We start from the raw sequence: 26888 nt of genomic DNA, 5'->3' as shown, positions 1-26888 counted from the left end.
CTCGAGATTAAGGTAAATCGATTGTTTTACAAACAGCCCGATCAGAGAGAATCGATGCTAAATCCTGTTTCTGAATCCGACTCTTTAGACAATCTCATTCACAAAAGAGAAGGCGTGAGAGATGGACTATTTTCCTCTACTTTTAATGGGCGGTTGGCTTGAAAATCAAGAGTCAACAAGTCTCAAGGATAGAATTCATATGAATAAGGGATATCTATCTATCTATCTATCTATCTATCTATCTATCTATCTATCTATCTATCTATCTATCTATCTATCTATCTATCTATCTATCTATCTATCTATCGTAATATTTACATATTTTGATTATTTTAGCATTTGTACAAAATATAACTATAAATTAATATGAGGTCATGAAAGCTGCATGCATAGTGATATAAAAATATAAGAATGATAGAAAAATGCTATGCCATAAATTGTGACTATCTTGACATACTGACCAATATACACAAGTCTGCACCTTATATTACTTTTAGAATGTCATATTGCACGTATGATTTTCATACAGCATTAGTACTACTACTATTCATAATTATGATAATAAAAGGAAACTGCTCTAAAACATATATAAAAATGTATTGTATTAAATGTAAACATTATTTTAAATGCAAGGTCAGTATAGTCAAGATAATGACAATTTATGAAATTACAAGGTTGGTTTATATTAATTCAACATCAAAAACATTTGTTGAAAATAGTATAAAAGTTTTCAAAAAGTATTAAACCAGCATGAACAGAAATTGCACTGAAATTGGTGCATACATCTTAAACATTTCTTAATTTGTTTTTTTTGGTTTCCACATAATTTCCCCTCAAATATCACTGATCACCGCTTGCAGATAGAGGGTATAATGTACAACTATTGTTATGATAAGCAATGCCTTCGAACAAAAAACAAAACAAAAAAAAAACTACTCTAATCTATCAGATATTATACTAGGAAAAAGTATTACAATTTCATGCTGAACAGATAGATGCTAAACAGACCAAGCGGTTGCAGATGTCGTTTACAGTGTGTCTGGTCTCATCTGTGCATGTGGAGATCTGGGAAAGTCCATCTGGAGGCTTGAAGATGTGCCCAAAGGAGAGGACTCCTGCCCCATATGCTGAATGCCTCTGGGAGTGAATGCGTTAAAACACTTTTACAGCCAGAATGGATCATATAAAAGCACAATAGCTGCAGTCTAACAATAGCCTTAGGAAAGAGGGCTTGCATTTCAACTATTATAACAGATACGTGATTCATTTCCATTCATACCTGACCAGAGAGATGATCTCACCAATTCTTACATTTGTGGTACCTAAACAGATCTATAAAATATATTGTCAACTACTGTGCAATGAAACTGTGAAAACAGACACAATCAATCATAAATTCATAACCAGTTTTAGTAGGAGAGTGTGTGTGTGTGTGAAACTAAACATGCTGTTTATTTCCATATCAAATGCTCTTTTTAAATTCACATCATGTTGCAAAAATGGGTTTTCCTACATGTTTTATAGTTAAGCAGAACCTTCAAAGGCAGTGATCGTAAAATACATCTATTTTCATTTCCTTATTTCTGAAAACACAAAGGACTCCTGGGTATCTGTGTGCTGCAGCCCATATTCCGGAGCCTTCCGCTTCCTGGGTTTCTCTTTGATTGTAAGGCTGTGGCATTTCTTAGTTGCAAGATGTAACAGAGTGAGATGGAAGCAGCAGCCGGAGGCGGAAAACCTAGATTTTACCACTATCTCCTCTCCTCCTTTACTATCCCTCTCATCTATGCCAGAGCTGAATTTTACCAGACAGGAAAGTATATGAGCTCAGTGACATGGCAGGTTCATAACAACTGAAATTCTATTAGTTTAGTTTAAAAAAAAATCAACTCAAGGTATGTGCAAGACCTCATCATTGCTTCTTTAGTAACCTCTTAATATGTACTGCTAGACAATAAAATATTTCTCAAGAAATTCTGACAACCCAGACTAAAATACAGTGTTGCAAATTTATCAAAAACCCTTATAATTTTAAATTATAAACTGCTCTGTTGCGCCCTCTACTGACAGAACTGCTGCTGACATTAAAGACCATCTGAGTCCTTTTAAAATAAAACCTCTTGGACAAACAGATAAACTGAATTTGCATTCAACAATTAATGATGATGATGATGATAATAATATCATCACATATTTATAAGATCTACATATTATCTTTAGTGTGTATATATATAACGATTAATCAATTAATCGCATCCAAAATAAAAGTTTTTGTTTACAGAATATATGTGTGCATATGTTTATTATGCATATATAAATACAAACACATTCATGTATATATTTAAGAAAAATATATGTTATATATTATATATAATATAAAATATAATAATATATAAATGCATATATATGTAAATATTTTCAAAATATATACTGTATGTGTGTGTGTTTATATATACACAATAAATAAACAGTGGACATGCACCTCGATGACAATTTCAGACCCTCCATGATTTCTAAGTGGGAGAACTTGCAAAATAGCAGGGTGTTCAAATACTTATTTTCCTCACTGTATATATATATATATATATATATACATATACATATTTTTTTTAAAAATTATAATGTTTTAACCCCTTAACTGTCACTCACAGTTTTGAACACAGACATGAGTGCACCATCCAAACTTATTTTTTTATAATTCATGAATGAAAACATTTTCCAACGTAATTTTGATGTACCATTTCCATGGTAATGCAATGTCTGATTTTAAAATGGGTTTCAAAGGATGAATTTTGAGATTTTAAGTTTTCAACTGATATATAATTTCTTATGATTTCTAAAGCGTGATAGAGAAAAAGGCAAATAAGAAGACTTTCTGTGACAAAGGTCAGAACTCCTGTTATGATGTAGATTTTTCAGGTGCACTCTTGTCATAAATTAATCTATTACTTTTCCTACATAATTTTTTAACAAAAAAAGTGGTAAAATACCTATTTAGGAGTCTTAGACCTTTCCAACGATATATAGTTTGTCATGATTATATTAGGATTTAATTGTAAAATAGTGAAGTAAACGTAGGCGTCCCACAGGGTGGACGGTGACAGTTAAGAGGTTAATATTGTTTATAATAATAATAATAATATATATATTATTATTATTATAAGCAATATTAAAACATTATAATAAAAAAAATATATTTATACACACACACACACACTCATTTATTATTATTAATATACTAAACAAAGGTATAACTATGTATAAAGTATAGTATATATAGTATTACAATTTTAAAAATATGCAAATATGTCTATGCATTTCTATACATTTATATTTCCTGACCCAAAATCTTTAAAGAAATCTAGAGAAATAACTTTGAATTACTGTCTGTATTTGACAAGAAATATTATGTAAATGTTTAATTGCTTTTACACACACAATGAAGCATATTCAAAGCATGTACAAATCAAGCTTACCTTACGTTGAGTTTCTGTTCAGAGGTACGCATGTACATTAGAATCCACTGTGCTGCTTTATTTTCAATGAGCAGAAAAAGACGCAGAAACATCCTCTTAGTTTTTCAGTCTTCCTCTGAGAAATTTATTTGAAACACTGCTCCTGTACATTAGAAAACCAGACATAATTTTAATTCCAGGATTGAACTTTCAGTTCCACTTCTCTCAATGCACAGGAGCGGGCGAGCACCACCACGCAAACACCAGATGTACTGTACCACTAGAACCGAAGTAGAGTGAGTGTAAACAGTGGGAGGAAGGATTTGAACGTAACACCTCTCATTCCATCAGGCTTCCAAAGAGAAGCAGCCTCCAGCACCACCTGCTTAGCAGGGAAAGGAGAGAGCGTTTCAATTTAAGAGTCCTTAAATTCCACACGCACAGAGGTCACATAAAGCAAAGTTCAAAAGGTCAGGAGGATAAAAACAGTTTTAGTCCACAAGAATGAGAGCACCATATTCCATGTCCATATTCCAGAGTTGATGTGAACAGTATGAAGTCTCGTATCAGCGCAGATAAGATGGGTGGGACCCCTGATGACACGTGTGTCACCCTCCTCTGGTACAGAAGAACACTTGAGGCCTGTGAGCTAAACAAAAACAACATTTACACTTAGAACCTGTTGCCATCTGGAACTAGGGTTTTTCTCTATTTTTGAAAGAAGTCTCTAATGCTCACCAAGGCTGCATTTATTTGATCAAAAATACAGAAAAAATTGTAATATTGTGAAATATTTTTACAGTTTTGAATAACTGTTTTCTATTTTAATATAATTTTAAATGGAATTTATTTCTGTGAATTTTCAGCAGCATTGCTCCAGTCTTCTGTGTCACATGATCTTTCAAAAATCCTTAAGTACTGCTTCATATTATGTTTTTTTTCTCTTTCAGAATTCTTTTGTATATATATATATATATATATATATATATATATATATATATATATATATATATATATGTTCAGGATTCTTTAAGAATATAAAGTTAAAAAGAACAGAATTTCTTAGAAATAGAAATCTTTTGCAACTTTGTAAATGTCTTTTCCACGACTTTTGATCATTTTTTATTTCTTTATTTCTTTAAAATGTTTAAAATCCAGTCTTCAAATCTCTTTAAACTGTCCTCAAACTACATACAACTTATACTTTATAACCTTCAAAATGTTGTAAACGTTCAGTATCAACATTCAAAGTCTTGTCTTGACAAACTACATAACTACATTATTTTGGTGCATAGTTTTGTCATTTTGTTATATTTACAATTTCAGCAACAATGTTCTGGACAAAGAGTGATATAGAGTATTTTTCTTATAATCTAATGTGTATAAATTATGTATTACCAGAGTCCACTGAGCTGCATGGCACCGTTTCCTGCTTTCTGGAAGATCTACGACCAAAGAATGAAGGCTAAAGAAAAAAATAAAAATAAAAATAAAAACTGAACATGGGAACAAAAACAAAAGACAAAAAAACAACACAAATGGAACAAAGAGGAGAGAATAAAATAAACATTAAATTTTGATAAAGTAAAAAATATTATTGGAGAAGATGATTGCGCTGATCTTGACAGAAAATGATAGATGAGTGCTCTATATGATTACCTTTTCTTCTAGTTCCTTTATCTGTCGCTTCTGTGCCTCTATCCATTCTTCCAGCTCTTTTATCCTCTGTCGAGACAGGAAAAACAGATCAATCAATAACCAGCACATTGCAATAGAAATAAGCATGATCTCTTTCACTTCACTTCTATTTTTCATATTTTATAGAAGTATATACCGCTTGAGCATGTTGTAGCAGTTCCATCCTCTCTCTGAGTATCTGTGAATCTCTCTCTCGTAATTCACTCAAGACCTGCCTCTTCCACTGATCCACAGCCTCTCTCAGCGAATCACGGTCCTGCTCGCTCAGCAGCTCGGACACCTTCCCACCCGTCTCCTCCAGCTGCAAAGTGTCAAACAGCATCGCCTCCAACTCAAGGATGCGCTGAGACAAACACAGAGGGGTGTGGGCCAGAGATGGCATGCATTCACCAGCAGGGGGCACAGGAGGGCAGAACTACATCTCAAAATAGAGTAAAACTCCTCCGCAGTGCTTGAGAATAAAGCATATGGATTATTGGCCATGTGTTATCTGATGTACAGTCCTTACCTTATGTGCATGGTCCAATGACTGCTTTCTGTAGTCTAATTCCTCGTCTAAATATCCTTTTTGTTTGCTAAAGAGCTCCTTAGGAGGAAAATGACAAGAGGAAATAATAATTTTGATGTAAAAACACAGCATTGACAAAAGTCATTCTGCATATATGATTATCATTATTATTATATTTTTAAATTATATTAAAAAAAATGTACATTAAAAAATAAGCCTGTTGTTAGAACCTATATATACTGTATATATATGTGTGTGTGTGTGTGTGTGTGTGTATGTATGTGTATATATATATGTATGTATGTATGTATGTGTATATATATATGTATATATATATATATGTATGTATGTATGTGTGTGTATATATATATATATATATATATATACACACACATGCATATATATATACACACACACACACACACACACATATATATAATTTTTTTTCTTCCAATGATATTAATTATATACCAACCCGACCAAATTCCCATTACCTGGCAGAAATAAAATATTTCAAAGCAAAACAAAACAAAACAAAAATGGTAAAGTATTTATATATGTAATGAAAATGTAATAATAATCATGAAAAAAATCTACAGTAAAATGTTTGGAATTTGAGGGAAAACGTACACATAATAGGCTTAATGTTCTTATAAAATTGTAATTTATTTCTAAATAACTTATTTTTTTATTTTGGGGTAAAATAAGTAAGAAGTAACTTATGGAAATTAAAGTGCGTAATGCATTTAAATACATTTACCTTTTCACTTTCGATGTCCAACATTTTCTGCTGTAATGCTGATTTGGTGACTTCGATTTGCTCTAACCACTGGACACAAGAGATATCAAAAAGACAGAAACATGAAACAGTCATTAAAACATTAAATAATTAACATGAAATAAAATATTATTTTAAAAAGACATACCCTCTCGGCTAATGTTAATACTGTTCTGGCATGAATAACCACCACTTGCTCCTCATTGGTCAGATTCTGTGCGTGTCGTCCAATGAAAAGATCAGACATCAGTGACAGAGATATGCATGTGTACCAAACACACCCAGGCATGTGTAAACACACACATTTACATATGAAATCAACATACACTTACGGCGTTATCCCCCAGAATATCGAGTTTTTTCATCAGCTCTGTGATCACAATGTCCTGTGGTGTGAGAAAGAGTTTAATTGAGCGATATTAAACCACAAATTCTCCTCCAGACATCAGCAGATTAGATCTGTGCTGGATCACGGACAGACTGTTACGCTTTGGACTGATATCAATTCCATCTGAAAAAATAAATTGAAAACTGTGCTGAAAAAAAAAGGGTTTCTCAGCTGATACGCGCAATAAAAATCAACAAGAACCTTAAAATAATTAAAACCTAGTCAAATATCTACAGTAAGAGTTGTTTTCTGTGGCACTGGTTTTCATATAAATCATTATTTAATAAAACATAAAATACTATGTAAAGTAAGACAGCAAAACATGTCTGTATTTAAAATGAGTTATATGGAGCATAATATAATAACATTTCTTTTGAAAGATTTAATAGGTAACAATTATGAAAACATAAGGTAATGAAATATTAAATAATTATTTAATAAATAAAAATACTATATATAATAAAAAGCACTATATATATATATATATATATATATATATATATATATAAAATGTGCTGTATGTAGTATGATACAGAAAAAATATTTTAAAAGACTTAACGAGGCAAATAATTATAAAAACAATGCAACATTAATATTAAATCATTATTTGATGCAATTTAAAATACTATATATATATATATATATATATATATATATATAAAGTAAAAGGTAAAACATCTGTTTTACAATGTTGTTATATGTAGTATAATATAAAAGATTTATTTTAAAAGTAATACGTAAAACAATTTTGAAAAAATAAATAAGGTTAAATCATTATTTAATAAAATATGAAATACTATGCATATAAAATGTGTTATGTAGGATAATATAAAATAATTCTTTTAAAAGATTTAATGAGTAAAATAATTATGAAAACATAAGGTAACAACATTAAATAATTTAAAAATAATTTAATAATTAAAAAAAAAAAAAAAAAAAAAAAACTATATAAAGTAAAAAGCCACAAAATATTTAAAATGTTACAAAACTATGTAACATAATAATAAATTAAAATAATGATTAAAAAAATATAAATAATAAAAAAAAAAAGCTATTGAATTTTTACCACAGTATCACAGTGCCAACTTGCCCCAACCTGACCATTCATTACTAAAATCTTATAGTTACATAATACAACTTCCCCCATGAGACAACTAGCCCCAGTCTCTCTACGGAGACATGAGGCATAGGTTCAGGGCAACTCACAGTAACACCCTCTGCCTCACAGTACAACTGCAGGGGACTCATGCCCTCAGCAAAATGGATGTTCTGGAAGTTTATGGCTGGAGATCTTCTCTCTCTTTCCTGGAGAAAAAAAAAAGAGCATCATTATTATTCTTCTGTTTCAGAAGTTTAAATCTGTGTCTGACATACTTGCAAACACATCACACATTTTGGAGTAGAAAGATCTTCATGTCAGACTCACTTCAAGTTCAAGAATTCTGAACTCCAGGAGTTCGTTTTGGTCTTTTGCATCCTGAATTTCATTTTTCAGTCGTGTCTCCTCCATCTCCATATTTTTAATCTGGGAACAAAAAAAACAAAGTGTGAGGTTAAAAAAAAAAAGGGCATCTGACAGGAAAACCTGTGAAACAAATGAGCTGCATTCACTGCCTCAAATCGGCTTCATGAAATTAATTAAAACCACTGTTGAACTACTGAAAGAAGGTCATTTTGGGGTCATTTCCATAATTTGGTGCCTTTGTAACTTGAATAAAGAAGCCTTTTTTGTCTTTACACTAAGTTTTCCAAAGTCATTCATATCAAACTTTAAAAACTTAAACTGTGTTATTAATAGAAACAATTTTAAACAAAAGAAAACATGCTCTGATTGTGATGTTCGTCTTCTATCAGTCTGACGAACGTGAATGTCACCCACCTTTTCTACAAGCTCTTGGTTGCGTTTATACAAAGCTTGTTTCTCCTCAATCCACTTCATATCCTGAAAAATGCATATAATATGAATGCAAATGATTGAAAAAATTCAATGCTAGCAGATCTTATCGTGTAAAATCCTCTCCAACACTCATTCTCCTTCAGTGCATCTCTGATCCCAGAGCAATTTCATCTGCGCACGGACCCCTCACAGCCCAGACTGATGTATGACCAGCCCTGCTCTCTAGCCGGCTTTCACATTCTCTTCACTCACGGAATATATGGGATTACTTTTAGGGTTGTCATCATGTGTGTGTGTGCGTTACCGCAAAAAAAACCCTTGATTTAGACTATAAGTGGCCCTCGGGTGGAAAAAAATATTAAAAATTAAGCAGAGAGTCAAAGACTTCTGGAAAGACATATTCATCATCTCTGATAAAATTATATTTCTTTCAATGGGGTCCAAAAGTTACACTGCAAAAGTTTTGGTTCGCTTTGTATTACATTCTGGATCCTCTGCAGTGAATGGGTGCCGTCAGAATGAGAGTCCAAACAGCTGATAAACACATCACAATAATCAACAAGTAATCCACACAACTCCAGTCCATTAATTTGTAAGAAATTATTGTTTTGTTTTTATCAGCTGTTTAGACTCTCATTCTGACGGCACCCATTCATCACAGAGGATTCACTGGTGAGAAAGTGGCATACTGCTAAATAGAGTTGCTGAAGAAACAAACTCTTCTACATGTTGGATGGCCTGAGGGGTAAGTACATTTTCAGCAATTTTCATTTTTGTGAACTATATCTTTAATGGAATTATGCAAGTACAACTGTGCTAAATGTGATTTTGCAGTTCTAACGGTAAAAGTTCTGGTGTTTTACCTGTCCTTGATGACTTAGAACACACTCCAGATCTGCTATTCTGGTCTGGTACCGGATCATTTCGGCCTGAAGCTGCTCTCGAGTCTAAAACAGACAAACAATTATCATTTTTGCACATCTGTAAAGAAAAAAAAAGAAAGAAAAAGAAAAATGCCATTCGTAAACCATTTTACTTTTGTGTATTAGAGTAAAATATTATATTCAGTTAGGAAACAAATGTAGGGCGGGACTTGATTTTGTTTTTCAGGAATACATTGGATTGTGAAAAGTGGGCGTTACCAGAATGTTGATTAAAGGTGATTGGAGGAAAGGAGTTGAAAACTAAGATGGAATTTATGATGTTACCCAGAAAGGTGCATTTGATTTAAATGAAACAATTACAATGATCAAATATTTTGTTCTGGTGATGATGCTTTTTAAATTTTATTTTTATTTATACATTTTTTTTTTTTTTTTTTAATTAAATGAGGACAATTTTGGGGGGACAAAATGCAAATGTTTTGTGAAGCTGGATTTAGTACCGAATAAATATTACAGAAATGGAGACCAAGTGACTGACAAAATGTCCCGTCAAAAAAGCTTTTAAAGCTTGATGCTCTATTGCATTGTGTTTGGTTATGACACGGTGTAATATTGCAAAAAGAATCATATTCATATGATGAACTATACAGCCATCTGCTAATAGCTGAGATATTGTGGTTACTGTAAAGAGAGTGAATATAAATATTTCATGGCTGGGATGTTTAAATGATTTACCTTGACCTCTTTCTCTGCATCAAACGTTCCTCCCACCTGCTCTTGCAGGAGCGCGTAAGCTCTCTGAAGAGCCTGATACTCCATCGTCAGCTGACGGAAGCGCAGATCTATCTCCTCCTTCAGCATTCCCTGAGCACAGAGAGACGACAGGTTTACGGTTAGTTTACAGTCCCACACAAGCACGCACAAACACACACAAACACACACGCACCTCTTCGAGGTCATCGTCTGGTGTGCAGGGCGTTCGGTCTGTGTGGTAGGAAATAGAGGAGCCGTCTGAGTCTATAGAGCCTTCCTCATCATAGCCAAAAAACGTCTCCACCACCGGCTATGGAGAGAACGAGAGAGATTTACTTTTAAAAACCTTTTTGACCCAAAGAAAATTTTCAAAATTTGCTCAAATTAAAAATAGCAACAAATACTTACAGAGAAAATAGGCTTATATTCTTCATAAAAAGTATAATCTAAATATATTTCTCGACCGTTTCTGTGAGAACCACAGGGTTAATGTTAATTGTTGCATAAATGAATATATTTTTAAAAAGACATAAAACATCACTAGGATTAATCATAAATGAATCATAAAATGACAACATTATATAATAATTATAATGATAATCTTTAGTACTAATATAAAAATAAATGCATATTCAATGCATAATTAATTTACATCAATCAGTCAATAAAATAAACAAATAAAACCTAAAATAAATATTTCATACATAAAATATGATCATAAAATAAATGCATAATCCATGCATAATTATTAAAAGTATATGATTATCAAAACTAAACAAAATAAGCAAATAAAAATTAAATAATACAACATTTCAAGCAAATATTCTATACACACTATGATTATAGAATAAGACATTACAGAATTATGCAGTAATGTAAAATAATGTATTTATTTTATTATTTTGCTGATTTAAATTTTACTTTTTTATTAATGGGAAAACTACTTTATAATAGCTTTTTTTTTATTTTATTTTTTTTTAACTTTGCCAGAATGTTTGTGATTTTTTCACCTTCATGCTTGTATCTTACATGCACTTAAAAAAAAAAAAAAAAATGTGTTTGACAATGAAATGTGCATGTGTAGTTCAGTCCTGATGTCTGCGTACCCTACAGGTTCTGAAGGGCTTCTTCCTGCGCAGGCTGTCCTGTCTCCTGTATCTCAGCAGCATGTCTCTCTCCTGAGAAACAAGATCAACACAAGATTAAATGAAAGAACAAAACACATGAACTTGCATCAGATTCTCTATCATACATGAACATCTCATTTCTATAAAGTACAAGGTGCTGTTTCCACTACACTTCCAGTTTCACAGAAAGAAATGTACGCAGCTGTATTTACATTATGTCTGAACCTCACATACAGTACATTACTCACTCATTTCAGTAGCTAATTTCATTCACCCTTTGAGAAAACATATTTCTGCAGACATTTTCATCTGGGTTTTGTTAGGTAACATGTACTGCGCTCATATGCAAAAACATATTTTAGCATTTCAAAGGGTGAATATTTCCCAGAGCAAAAATGACTCACGATCACAGTCTTCACGTATCCAGCGGTTTCCAGCGCCTGGAAATTAAAGCAGACTGATCAGAGAACAGCAAGACAGTTTGCATGTATAACTTTTTTAAAATTGACCCCATATAATTTCATTCCTAATATAATTGTGGCTTTTAAAATATATTTTTTTGTGCATCCATGTGAGAAGAAATGCTGATACCTTGGACAGATCGTCGATTATGTTCTGTTGTTCCAGCACTTGTAGTCGGAGAAACTCAATCTCTCTTTCCTCTTGACTCTGATCCAGATCGTTCAGAGAACTGGGCCGGCGTATCGTCCCAGCCTTCTCTCGCTGCAAAATAAAACACAGAGTGACCGGATGTGTGCACAGATACTGCTGACAGATAATTACTTGTGTCTGATGAGTTGTCATAATGATTAGATCATTTAGACATGAGTGGTAACAAGGCAGTGTACTTGCTGGATGCTGAACGACTCAACCAACAAATTGTTTACATGCAAACACGACCATGTTACATAAAGATGCTTCAGTATTCAAAGCTAATGTTTTATGCAAATAGTGTGAAAAGATTACTTCAGTATCAAACATGTATAAACATGTTTATGCAGTAGAACAGGCACATGGATGCTTCTTTTGTTTAGGGAATCAATCAAAATAATAGTAATGTGTCTGAGCTGGAAATGGCCAATTACGTCTAATGACAGTGGAGCAGTTGTTGGATATAAATTAATTAAAACAGAACTGGCTCTACCAGCCCCCTCATCATGCATTTACTGCAATAACTACATTTCCAAGAGGAATCATTTTGATTTGAAGAGCAGGTGCATTTATTTAATGCAAGCAATTAGACTGCATTAGCAAACAAAATACTGATAACCGTCAGGATACGTTGGGGGCAGCAGGATTTTTTATTTAAAAAAGGAAACATTAAATTGATGAAATGTAACAGTGAAGACTTCTGTAACGTTACAAAAGATTTTGAATTCGAATAAATGCTTTTTTAAAACATTTGTATTCAAAGTATCCTGAAAGTATCATGGTTTCCAGTAAAATACTAAGCAGCACAACTGTTTTCAACATCGATAATAATAAGAAATGTATAGGAATGTATAATCAGCATATTAGAATGATTTCTGGAGGATCATGTGACACTGAAGACTGGAGTAATGATGCTGCAAATTCAGCTTTGAATCACAGGAACAAACTACATATTAAAAACATTAAAATAAGAAACAGTTATTTTAAATTTTAATAATATTTCACAATATGTCTGTTTTTATTCTCCATCTTTGATTAAATAAATGCAGCCTTGGTGAGAATAAAAGACATCTTTTTTAAAAATAAATAAATAAACAAACCTTGCCAATCCCAAACTTTGGGTAGTTTGCATGTAAATTAACTGTTTTAATCAACATGAGTATTTTAAGAACTTTAACTGGTCAACATTTGATTTTTGATTTTTTAAATATAAGTTTGCCTCTATTATAGTTCATGTGAAGTACCTATAAATTCTTAAAACTATAATTATGCTACTGTATAAAGTCTCTCAATTAAAAAGGGCTCATACTATGCAAATACAGATATGTTGATTGAGTTGTACCATTTCGATGTTCTCCTGCGTGACGAAGTGCAGTTTGTTCTCCATGCGTCTCAATGCATGAGCCAGTTCTTCATTCTTGCGGCTGAGACGCCTGTTCTTGTCCAGTAATGGCTTATACTGGCTCTCAGCTTCACGGAGACGCTTTAACTGGGCACAAACACACACAGAACAAAGTTGAGGTGGCAAAAGCATGCAGTAACCCTAAATAATATTTGGATATTTAAAAATGCATGGATATAATTTCCTTAGGAAGGGGATTTCAGAAAATACTTTTACAAATAAAATCTGCAAGGTTACTTATTTTGAACACAACACAATCTTTCAAAATGTGATCAGAGATATTGCAAAACTAAATGACCTGGACTGCAGATTAAAGAACTCAGACTGTCTAACTAGTTGGAAAATTAGTTTAAGAAATGAAATCTAAACCGATAGAGAAGCCGACTGGGCTATTTCGGTCTACTTAAACATCAAGTCATTGTTGAAGACTGTATTGAGAGGTTAACTGAGTCCTAACCCTTGCTGAAGGTTTCTGCTGCCACGTTTAAATCACTCTGTCTCTGTATTGATCTTTACGACTGTCTGAGCTGAGAGGAGGAAACACTGTAGTCATTCATCACTGCACACATACTTACCACCATTACAGAGAACATTCACACTATCACATAACACTTAGAAAGGCAAAAACACTCTTTAATTGATATTACAGTAAACTAAATACAGAAGACATGCACTATATTTGTGCATAAAGCAATCACAGTTAACAATTATTTATAGGCTATTTTTAAGGCAGCTGAACATAAAATAGATAGATAGATAGATAAATAAATAAGTAAATATATAATAAATAAATAAATATTTTTACCATAACAATAAATTAAAACAGAACAAATATAACTATATATATATATATATATATATATATATATATATATATATATATATATATTACCATAAAGTATTTTTTTTTTACAATAATAAAATAAATAAATAAATATTTTAGCAAAAAATAAACATAAAAGATAACAAAATAAATATTTTTACCATAAAATAAAATGAAAAAGTTAAACATTTTCACACTAGCACAGACTCACCAGTTCATTGCGTTCCTCTGAAAGCAGTGCATTGCGATCTTCTAGTTTGCGGATAATAGCACTCAGTTCTGCGATTTTCAGCTGGAAACGTCGAGCATCCTTCTCATCCAACTGCTGCATCTGGAAAACAAACCAACTGCAGGTAACTGGAAAAAACGCTCGTCATTCATATATATTTTTAATGTTAATCTATCTATCTATCTATCTGTAAGGCTTCTTTAAACATCTTTTACAAATAAAATCTGCAAGGTTACTTATTTTGAACACAACACAATCTTTCAAAATGTGATCAGAGATATTGCAAAACTAAATGACCTGGACTGCAGATTAAAGAACTCAGACTGTCTAACTAGTTGGAAAATTAGTTTAAGAAATGAAATCTAAACCGATAGAGAAGCCGACTGGGCTATTTCGGTCTACTTAAACATCAAGTCATTGTTGAAGACTGTATTGAGAGGTTAACTGAGTCCTAACCCTTGCTGAAGGTTTCTGCTGCCACGTTTAAATCACTCTGTCTCTGTATTGATCTTTACGACTGTCTGAGCTGAGAGGAGGAAACACTGTAGTCATTCATCACTGCACACATACTTACCACCATTACAGAGAACATTCACACTATCACATAACACTTAGAAAGGCAAAAACACTCTTTAATTGATATTACAGTAAACTAAATACAGAAGACATGCACTATATTTGTGCATAAAGCAATCACAGTTAACAATTATTTATAGGCTATTTTTAAGGCAGCTGAACATAAAATAGATAGATAGATAGATAAATAAATAAGTAAATATATAATAAATAAAATAAATATTTTACCATAACAATAAATTAAAACAGAACAAATATAACTATATATATATATATATATATATATATATATATTACCATAAAGTATTTTTTTTTTACAATAATAAAATAAAATAAATAAATATTTTAGCAAAAAATAAACATAAAAGATAACAAAATAAATATTTTACCATAAAATAAAATGAAAAAGTTAAACATTTTCACACTAGCACAGACTCACCAGTTCATTGCGTTCCTCTGAAAGCAGTGCATTGCGATCTTCTAGTTTGCGGATAATAGCACTCAGTTCTGCGATTTTCAGCTGGAAACGTCGAGCATCCTTCTCATCCAACTGCTGCATCTGGAAAACAAACCAACTGCAGGTAACTGGAAAAAAAAACGCTCGTCATTCATATATATTTTTTAATGTTAATCTATCTATCTATCTATCTGTAAGGCTTCTTTAAACATCTTCTACAAACATCAAAGACTTGACATATATACACTTTTTATTTATTTATTTTATTTCAATTCCATTTGGTGTTGCTGCATTTAGGAAATATCCCATTATGTCAGGTAACCGTAGAAACTGTCGGAGGAGGGAACAGAGTCAGAGCGCTCTGGCGTGGCCACATCTGACAAAGAGCTGAAAGGTCACTGATCAAATCCATCTTTTCTCCTGCAGAGAAAATGAAAGCAGCAGCTCCACCACAGCAGAAGCAGACATCAAACCCACAGCAACACAAATACAGCCGGAGACACGGATGTTCTGCTGCTGGGAAACAAGCCTCGGATACAGAGACACAAGAATACACTGAAAGTGTGAATACAAAGTGTGTGCATCCATGCACTTCCTAACAGCCTTGAGAAGGTGAAATGTGGGAAAGATCACACTCACACACTCACCTTCAGCCGGCTGCTCTCTGCTGCATGATGACAGAGTGAAATACCCATCTCACAACTAAATCTATTTTTATACCAGTATATTTATATCATTATATATTTGACTAAACAAGGGGCAACCCGAGTAAAGTTTAAACTTGTTGGAAATAGATAGGTAAATCATTTTTTAAACATTAGTTTGGTGCCACAGAAATGATGATGATAATTTGTACAATTAATATGTTAATACACCACACCGGTGAAACAAGTCTGTTATACAGCACTCAAATTATATTATTTAAAAAAAATAATTTATTTGTCAACGATGCATTATTAAATTAATCAAAAGTGACAGTAAAGACATTTATAAGGTTACAAATGATTGCTATTTCAAATAAATGTTGTTCTTTTGAACTTTCTATGCATCAAAGTATCCTAAAAAAAGAATATTCAGCTTCAAAAAAAAAAAAAAAATGTAAGCATTGATAATAAATATATCTTGAGCAGCAAATCAGCATATTAGGATGATTTCTGAAGGATCATGTGACACTGAAGACTGGAGTTGGATGCTGAAAATCAGCTTTGCATCACAGAAATAATTGTAAATACTATTAAATTGCAATAAATTATAAACAGCTGCTTTAAAACTAACACTGAATTTCTCAGCAAGTTAATATCACGACACCACGCTGGTGAGCTAAGTCTGTTACACAGCAATCAAGCCATTTGAAGAATAAAGAAAAAAAAACTTAAAACTAGACTAATAAACAAGACAAATATATACAGTGGGTACGGAAAGTATTCAGACCCCCTTAAATTTTTCACTCTTTGTAGCCTATTGCTAAAATCATTTAAGTTCATTTTTTTTCCTCATTAATGTACACACAGCACCCCATATTGACAGAAAAACACAGAATTGTTGACATTTTTGCAGATTTATTAAAAAAGAAAAACTGAAATATCACATGGTCCTAAGTATTCAGACCCTTTGCTCAGTATTTAGTAGAAACACCCTTTTGATCTAATACAGCCATGAGTCTTTTTGGGAAAGATGCAACAAGTTTTTCACACCTGGATTTGGGGATCCTCTGCCATTCCTCCTTGCAGATCCTCTCCAGTTCTGTCAGGTTGGATGGTAAACGTTGGCGGACAGCCATTTTTAGGTCTCTCCAGAGATGCTCAATTGGGTTTAAGTCAGGGCTCTGGCTGGGCCATTCAAGAACAGTCACGGAGTTGTTGTGAAGCCACTCCTTCGTTATTTTAGCTGTGTGCTTAGGGTCATTGTCTTGTTGGAAGGTAAACCTTGGCCCAGTCTGAGGTCCTGAGCACTCTGGAGAAGGTTTTCGTCCAGGATATCCCTGTACTTGGCCGCATTCATCTTTCCCTCGATTGCAACCAGTCGTCCTGTCCCTGCAGCTGAAAAACACCCCCACAGCATGATGCTGCCACCACCATGCTTCACTGTTGGGACTGTATTGGACAGGTGATGAGCAGTGCCTGGTTTTCTCCACACATACCGCTTAGAATTAAGGCCAAAAAGTTCTATCTTGGTCTCATCAGACCAGAGAATCTTATTTCTCACCATCTTGGAGTCCTCCATGCGGGCTTTCATGTGTCTTGCACTGAGGAGAGTCTTCCGTCGGGCCACTCTGCCATAAAGCCCCGACTGGTGGAGGGCTGCAGTGATGGTTGATTTTCTACAACTTTCTCCCATCTCCCGACTGCATCTCTGGAGCTCAGCCACAGTGATCTTTGGGTTCTTCTTTACCTCTCTCACCAAGGCTCTTCTCCCCCGATAGCTCAGTTTGGCCGGACGGCCAGCTCTAGGAAGGGTTCTGGTCGTCCCAAACGTCTTCCATTTAAGGATTATGGAGGCCACTGTGCTCTTAGGAACCTTAAGTGCAGCAGAAATGTTTTTGTAACCTTGGCCAGATCTGTACCTTGCCACAATTCTGTCTCTGAGCTCTTCAGGCAGTTCCTTTGACCTCATGATTCTCATTTGCTCTGACATGCACTGTGAGCTGTAAGGTCTTATATAGACAGGTGTGTGGCTTTCCTAATCAAGTCCAATCAGTATAATCAGTGTAGAACCATCTCAAGGATGATCAGAAGAAATGGACAGCACCTGAGTTAAATATATGAGTGTCACAGCAAAGGGTCTGAATACTTAGGACCATGTGATATTTCAGTTTTTCTATTTTAATAAATCTGCAAAAATGTCAACAATTCTGTGTTTTTCTGTCAATATGGGGTGCTGTGTGTACATTAATGAGGAAAAAAGAATGAACTTAAATGATTTTAGCAAATGGCTGCACTATAACAAAGAGTGAAAAATTTAAGGGGGTCTGAATACTTTCCGTACCCACTGTGTGTATATATACATACATACACCTATGCAATTTCTGTATATAATAAGAAACATGGTGCAATCCCAAGAAACACAATTCCTTAAATGCAATTTAAGTTGTTTTGGATGAAATCCTCTGTAAAACTCATGAATGTAAATGCACTGTAAAGAAGACGAATATTACAAGTTTCTTTTTTTAGACTTCAGAGAAAGAATATATGGCAAACTAAATAGGCCCTTATTCAAGTCGCAGCAGGAGACTCTGAAAATAAAGTTGTTTTAAATACATTTTTGATCATGTGTGCAGGGAATTAAGTAAAAGCATAAACCTAACAAGCACAAAGCCAGAACTGCAGGCATGCTATTAATGGTTTATTTAGGTGCAGAATAATAAATTAAATTAAGACTTAATGATAATGACCAAATTAATGTTGTGGTTGGTTTGGTTGTTTTTGATGATCATCCTGATACAAACATTACTAACAAAAGTTAACTGAGTAGAAACACTAAGTGTTAAAAAGCTACTGCTGTTAATGAAAATCTGTCACTAATGTCTATAGATGAGTTTGCGCAGGCAATAAGAGGTTTAATTATGATCCTAATGCTGTAATAATGTGTGATGTAGGAAAGAACGGGACATTAGAGTCGTGCTGTCAAGAGTGAGGATCCTGGGACAGATCTGTGTTTCCTCCAGCAGATGAAACAAGCAGCTGGACCAGCAATATTTTCCTCAAACCCAGATTTATTACATTGCTTGAACCTTTGCACAAAACTGTATTTATAATTCTAACCTGTCAGTTAATCAAACAGCTTTTTAGGGGCCATACTGCACACTTTTATAACATTTTCTTTCTTTTGAAATCAAGCAAGAATCAAGTCTGCTGTGCATGAAGTTAATGTCACATGCACATTAATGACCTTTTAGATGTTCTTACTGTGGATTGGAATAAAAATCTTAAGAGTCTTAAATCTTTAAAGATGCTTCAAGTACTGATGCTGAATAACAGCATAGCTGATAAATAAAAAAAACAGTAAAGTGCAACAGTCATTAACCACTTTTCATATCAACCTTGTTTCTGTAAGTGTTTTTCCTATTTATTTTCTCCATAGGCATTTAAAATATTTTCAATAAAAAAATTTAAGCCATTAACCCAAAACTAACCAGCTCCAAAATGAATAACAAAAACAATGTTTTTGAAAGAGTTTCTCATGCTCACCAAGACTGATAAAAATACAGTAAAAACAGTAAAATTGTGAAATATTATTACAATTTGAAATGTTTTTTTTAAATTTTTTATTTTTTATTAATATTTATTTTAAAATGTAATTTATTCCCGTGACGGTAAAGGTGAATTTTCAGCATAATTATTACTCCAGTCTTCAGTGTCACGTGATCCTTAGAAATCATTTTAATATGCGGATTAGCTGGTTCTTCAATTAACAGATATATTTAAAAGAACAGCATTTATTTCAAATAGAAACCTTTTGTAACATTATAAATGTCTTTACTGTCTTTTTAATCAATTGAATGTGTTGTTGATGAATAAAAGTATTAATTTCTTTCCAATAAAATAAAATAAAATGATAAAATAAAATACACATTCAAAACCCCACATTTAATTGGTAGTCTACAAATCACTCAAAAAGACAAAAGTACAAAACTGTATATTTAACAACTTTTATGAATGAATGAACTACTCATTCCACAATCTCTTGACACAAGCAAAAAAATACATAAATATAAAACCATTTGACTGTAAGTCATTTAAAAGATCTTATATTTGAAGTTAATTGCATAATTTCCAAACATACAGATTAATTTGTTTTTGCTACTATACCTTTTTACTAGGACATTTACATGACTTTTTAAAAATGGTCCAGCTTTTAAAGAAACATATACCATAACCTAATAGCTCATGCTAGGTCTGTCTTGAAAACTTTACATGCTAAATACTCAAAAGCAGTTTCTCTATGGAGAATATGAATGGGAAATATTGCATAAAATCTGACTGTTGTGCTTTATACTGCTATAAATCTGGGTTGAGGAAAACGGATCGAGCAGGTGAGCAGAGTGAAGGCAGAAGTGCAGCAAGCGGTGAGGTTTAGTAATGAAGGAGAGGTGCTTACAGGGTTAGCTGTGTTCTCTGCTGCGTCTCCTGCAGTAGGTGAATAAGGGCCCTCTCGTCTGGGGCTGGAGTCTCGCAGCAGGGCCAGCTGAGTGTCTACAGCCTGTTTCTGCTGCTGTAGTTTCCACGTGTGGCCCGCCTGAGCGCTGAGCTCTCTCTCCAGCCCACAGACAGCGCGCTCCTTTAGTTTAATCTCATCCATCTACAGGACAGAACACAGCACAGTCACACAAATTCTGCCTTAAATGGGACACAGTCGTAGTAAGTACAGGTGCATCTCAATAAATTAGAATGTCGTGGAAAAGTTCATTTATTTCAGTAATTCAGCTAAAATTGTGAAACTCGTGTATTAAATAAATTCAATGCACACAGACTGAAGTAGTTTAAGTCTTTGGTTCTTTTAATTGTGATGATTTTGGCTCACATTTAACAAAAACCCACCAATTCACCAATTCAATCTCAACAAATTAGAATACTTCATAAGACCAATAATAAAAAAATAAAATAAACATTTTTAGTGAATTGTTGGCCTTCTGGAAAGTACAGTATGTTCATTTACTCAATACTTGGTAGGGGCTCCTTTTGCTTTAATTACTGCCTCAATTTGGCGTGGCATGGAGGTGATCAGTTTGTGGCACTGCTGAGGTGGTATGGAAGCCCAGGTTTCTTTGACAGTGGCCTTCAGCTCATCTGCATTTTTTGTCTCTTGTTTCTCATTTTCCTCTTGACAATACCCCATAGATTCTCTATGGGGTTCAGGTCTGGTGAGTTTGCTGGCCAGTCAAGCACACCAACACCATGGTCATTTAACCAACTTTTGGTGCTTTTGGCAGTGTGGGCAGGTGCCAAATCCTGCTGGAAAATGAAATCAGCATCTTTAAAAAGCTGGTCAGCAGAAGGAAGCATGAAGTGCTCCAAAATTTCTTGGTAAACGGGTGCAGTGACTTTGGTTTTCAAAAAACACAATGGACCAACACCAGCAGATGACATTGCACCCCAAATCATCACAGACTGTGGAAACTTAACACTGGACTTCAAGCAACTTGGGCTATGAGCTTCTCCACCCTTCCTCCAGACTCTAGGACCTTGGTTTCCAAATGAAATACAAAACTTGCTCTCATCTGAAAAGAGGACTTTGGACCACTGGGCAACAGTCCGGTTCTTCTTCTTCTTAGCCCAGGTAACACGCCTCTGATGTTGTCTGTGGTTCAGGAGTGGCTTAACAAGAGGAATACGACAACTGTAGCCAAATTCCTTGACACGTCTGTGTGTGGTGGCTCTTGATGCCTTGACCCCAGCCTCAGTCCATTCCTTGTGAAGTTCACCCAAATTCTTGAATCGATTTTGCTTGACAATCCTCATAAGGCTGCGGTTCTCTCGGTTGGTTGTGCATCTTTTTCTTCCACACTTTTTCCTTCCACTCAACTTTCTGTTAACATGCTTGGATACAGCACTCTGTGAACAGCCAGCTTCTTTGGCATTGAATGTTTGTGGCTTACCCTCCTTGTGAAGGGTGTCAATGATTGTCTTCTGGACAACTGTCAGATCAGCAGTCTTCCCCATGATTGTGTAGCCTAGTGAACCAAACTGAGAGACCATTTTGAAGGCTCAGGAAACCTTTGCAGGTGTTTTGAGTTGATTAGCTGATTGGCATGTCACCATATTCTAATTTGTTGAGAGAGTGAATTGGTGGGTTTTTGTTAAATGTGAGCCAAAATCATCACAATTAAAAGAACCAAAGACTTAAACTACTTCAGTCTGTGTGCATTGAATTTATTTAATACACGAGTTTCACAATTTGAGGTGAATTACTGAAATAAATGAACTTTTCCACGACATTCTAATTTATCGAGATGCACCTGCATTTTGTTTTTGTCTGTATAGTTTTTTTAATTAATTTTTAGTTTTTTTTTTAGTACATTAAGTTGAACTAAATGAAAATCAAAAACGTTCCTTTGGCAGCTATTTGAATCAAAATAATTAAAAATATATATATTTTATTTGTCAAGGATGCATTAATGTTTCTTATTTCAAGTAACACAATTTTTATAGTTTATTAATTAAAATAATTTATTCATTTATTCATCCATCCCCCCAAAAACATAACAGTTTTTATTCACCTTTTTTCCAATTTAAGTTATTTTAGTACATCAAATCAAACTCAATGGAAATGAGAAATGTTGCCTTGGTGACTAGCTGACATAATAATAATAATAATAATAATATTATATTCATTCCAGTTAGCATCTTTTATTTATTTATTTATTTTTTAAGAAAAATGCTTTTTATGGCTATAGTTTTAATTATTGGTCTATTTATTTATTTATATTTTATTTTAAAAAATCCATAAAATGTCTATATGGTTTTTATGAATTTAAATGAATTAAACTCACCTTAAAATACATTAAAATGATGGTTTTAGTTTAATGGTTTAGTTTCTCAAGTTGAATCAAACCAAACAAGTGCAGCTACAGAAAGTGAAGGCGACATTAATGCACTTACACACTGCTTTATTTATTTATTTATTTAGTTAGTTTTACTATTTATTTGAAATTGCTGAGTGCACCTATACGATTTATTTAAGGTTTATTTCCCAAAGCTGTTACTGGGGAAGAACCCATTCAAAATACCTCATTTACCCCTAAATGGAGCATATTACTACCTAAAGTGTAGATATTAGTACATTTTGTAAGGGTTCCACCCCAGTAACAGCTTCTGTGTCTTTTTCTTCTGAAAATGCATAAATGGTATAAAGTATAGGGGTCAAAATGCAACATAAATCCTTGCAAAAGTGCTGCACACCTACACAACCTGTAGAGAATCAGATGTTTCTGTGCTACTGGATGTGTTCTGACACTCACGCACCATGTCTATAGGAACAAAGTGATCCCATCATACATCAGTAAGAGAAAAAAACTTATAAATCCATTTCATAAACTCCTCACATTCACATCACAGCAACTAAACAGCAGCAAACAGAAGCACCACTCAAAGAAAGGAACAGCGCTGCTTGCTTTCTCTGCCTTGATGTTCTCCCTCTCAAATACACACATCCATTTATAGCTACTGTACCTCTTGTGCTCCATTATATGGAGGTTTGCAGCAGTATTCAGTTCTCTGTGAGCGAACTATTAGACTTTTACAATTCCTTTCACGTTTGAACATGCAAATGGAAAATCTTTAGGCTGACCTTTCACAAATCACAGCTCTAATAAATTACCTAACTGGAAAAATGGCCTCATGTACAGTCTAGAAATAGTTCACACAGACCTTGATCGGCAGCTCAAAAGAAGCATTACACTCCAATTATGCACTGATTCAAACACCGCATAAGATTTATACATCTCAGTTTCTAAAACCTGCATGGAAATGGTATTTAGCTGAATATCTTTGACAGTTAAGTATAAAGTGTGAACTGATGGACTGATACAATTCTTTCAAACTCTCACTGCAAAGGGAGAGACTGTGGCTAGTTGTCACACTTTTTTACTCCAGTGAATATTTTTCAGGTTTCGCACTCAACTCGAATACGTCAATACTTTTTTTTTTTAAAAGAAATTAATGTTCTGTTTTTTTTCCTGCAAGGATGCATTAAATTAGTGCTGTCAAATGATTAATTGCATCCAAAATAAAAGTTTGTGTTTACATAATATATGAGTGTGTACTGTGTATATTTATTATGTACAGTATATATAAATACAAACACATGCATGTATATATTTAAGAAAAAAATATGTTTATGCATTAAATATTTATATATAATATAAAATATAATAAATGTATATACACATGTACATATTTTAAATATATATACTGAATGTGTGTGTATTTATATATACACATAATAAATAAACAGCACACATAGATTATGTAAACTAAAACATTTGGATTCTTGGATGCGATTAATCGCGATTAATTGATTGACAGCACTACATTAAATCAATCAACATTGACAGTAAAGACTAAAATGTTACAGATGATCTTTTTCAAATACTATTCTTCTGAACCTCAAAAGAAATCAAAGAAATCTGAATTCTGAGTTTACATCTTACAATTCTTACTTTGTTTCTCACATTCTGTGATAAAAAGTTGGAGTTGGGAGATAAAAGCTCAGAATTGCATGATAAAAAACTCATAAACCTGAGAAGAAAAAGTTAGAATTGTGAACTCAGAATTCTGACTTTTTTGCACAAAATTCTGAGTTCATTTCTCACAATCCAAAATTGTGAGTTAAATAGAAAACTGTTGTTTTAAACTGTAATAATATTTCACAATATTAACATTTTTACTGTACTTTTGATTAAAAAAAAATTGGCCTTGGTACTAAAAAAAACACTACTGTATTTTCACCTAAATTTAAACAGTAAAACAATAATGAAACAGCAAAGACAGAAAAGATAATAACATTGTGACAACTAGTCCCGGTATACATTCAAACCCCCTCAGTTAAAATCTCTGTAGACACACTGTTATTCTTCAACATACTGAAGAAAAGAAAACTGTTTAATGAATGAAAGAACATCTCTTTTTTTATCTTTCTTTAAATCTTTCTGGTGTTAAATGACTCACTCTCTCTGTCAGGTGACTCACATTGACACGCCCACTGTAGGCGTTACCACAGTGATCAGAGTATCTCACAAGAAATCTCAGTGTGTGTCTATGTTTATCTGTGTTATATAAAGTGCTACATGGCTCGGTGGGAAAATTAGGTCCTGTTCTCTTATACGGCATCCCTGCGGCTAGAGAAAGACACTTATTCAGCATAAATGCACGACACATTAGCATTTTAAACACTCTGTTTCCATGAGCTGCATGAACACATTGATTATGATCCATTACACACGCCTCACTGTTGCCTTGGTGATTCATGATGAATTAATTTAATCAAGAAATATCAGCCGTGGATATTCAGTATCCGGGATCCGGGCTCTGGGCTCTGGGCCAGACCGTAGGGCTCCAGACCTGTGAGGGACAGACACCAGCAGCAAACTCCTGCCGCTACGCTGCTTAACATGGATTTGAACACAGCAAGACCTGCTGCTCTGTGGAAATGTCCTAATTTTCCAATTTTCCTTCATCAAATGGCGTTATCGTAGGACCGTGCTTTGAATGTGAAGCCAACCAGCACGAATGTGCATTTAATTATTAAACATCATGCGTACTGAACTTGATTCTGATTGGTTAACTGCAGCATTCTGCAGTCAGATATTTTTGTATAATGACTGCTAAACAGCATACATTTCAGTTTTTTCCCTTGTGCTGCGCTAGTTTCATTCTTCTCACAAAAACAATTATAACTCAAATAATTATTTCATAACCATCTGAATTTTTACACTGCATTTTGTCAGTCACTTTGTTCTCTTTCAGCATTGATCCAAGAAGCCCTGCCCATGATGAATCCTCATTGGACTAAACCAGTATTATATTAAACATCAAAGAAGGAGAGAAACATTTAAATCATTTAGATTGAGAATCAGTTATTAAATGACAACCATCTAACGATACACAGGGTAAACCATAAGATGCTTTAATACTTATATATATATAAATGAATCATCCTGTATAAAAAAAACCTATAATATAATATTATATAAGTGCAAATATAGTTGTAAGGGAGTCAGTGGTGTGTCAACTGCAGAAAAAAGGGCCCCAAAGATGTTTTGAACAGCATAAGCACCACTGTTCCAAATGTACCGGCAGATGGAGGTGTAAAAATGAGGTGACATGACAATGGAGTCAAAAGTTCAGAGTGTTTATTCCCAGGAGTGCAAAAATGGTTTCCCACTAGTGTCAAAGATATTTACAATGACAATTCAAAAAAACACAAAAACAAAACAAAACACTGTTCAAACAATCATTTGGCTATGTCAAACGAATTGACCCAAAAGACAGCGACTCCAAAATCATCTCACAACTCACTCTACGAGTCTCTTAACAAATCTGAGAGGTCATCTTAAAAAGACAAAGCTCCTCCTACTTAGACTAAACCACTTGGTAATTAAAGATAATAAAGAAACCTAAGAAAAACAAATAAATGTACTTTAACAGTAAAAAAAGAGGTAAACTGTTATAATAACACAAAACACAGAAATTTGGAACAAAAACTCAATTAATTATTAATGCGTGGCCTAATGGTTAGAGAGTCAGACTCGTTGCGAGTTCGAGT

At 33.6% G+C, this 26888-nt stretch overlaps 1 protein-coding gene across 1 annotated transcript in view; it reads right to left on the bottom strand.

Moving 5' to 3' along the window:
• Positions 1-3476: 3476 nt before the first annotated feature.
• jakmip3 (Janus kinase and microtubule interacting protein 3) overlaps positions 3477-26888 on the bottom strand; it is a 50670-nt gene continuing 27258 nt past the window's right edge. The window contains exons 7-26 of the mRNA XM_058793931.1: positions 20724-20924; positions 15609-15728; positions 13482-13628; positions 12080-12211; positions 11893-11928; positions 11468-11539; positions 10555-10671; positions 10344-10472; positions 9588-9671; positions 8707-8769; positions 8254-8352; positions 8034-8132; positions 6766-6825; positions 6588-6653; positions 6422-6490; positions 5662-5739; positions 5290-5496; positions 5115-5180; positions 4854-4920; positions 3477-4104 (exon numbers count right to left, since the gene is read on the bottom strand). Coding sequence (XP_058649914.1) covers positions 4064-4104; positions 4854-4920; positions 5115-5180; positions 5290-5496; positions 5662-5739; positions 6422-6490; positions 6588-6653; positions 6766-6825; positions 8034-8132; positions 8254-8352; positions 8707-8769; positions 9588-9671; positions 10344-10472; positions 10555-10671; positions 11468-11539; positions 11893-11928; positions 12080-12211; positions 13482-13628; positions 15609-15728; positions 20724-20924 — 1953 coding nt within the window. The 3' untranslated portion in view covers positions 3477-4063. The remainder of the gene's footprint in view (positions 4105-4853; positions 4921-5114; positions 5181-5289; positions 5497-5661; positions 5740-6421; positions 6491-6587; positions 6654-6765; positions 6826-8033; positions 8133-8253; positions 8353-8706; positions 8770-9587; positions 9672-10343; positions 10473-10554; positions 10672-11467; positions 11540-11892; positions 11929-12079; positions 12212-13481; positions 13629-15608; positions 15729-20723; positions 20925-26888) is intronic.

This window comes from Onychostoma macrolepis, chromosome 12, assembly GCF_012432095.1.
Source record: "Onychostoma macrolepis isolate SWU-2019 chromosome 12, ASM1243209v1, whole genome shotgun sequence".
NCBI classification, from domain to species: domain Eukaryota; kingdom Metazoa; phylum Chordata; class Actinopteri; order Cypriniformes; family Cyprinidae; genus Onychostoma; species Onychostoma macrolepis.
The sequence above is the reverse complement of the archived record's forward strand: the minus strand, read 5'-3'. Positions and strand labels throughout refer to the sequence as shown.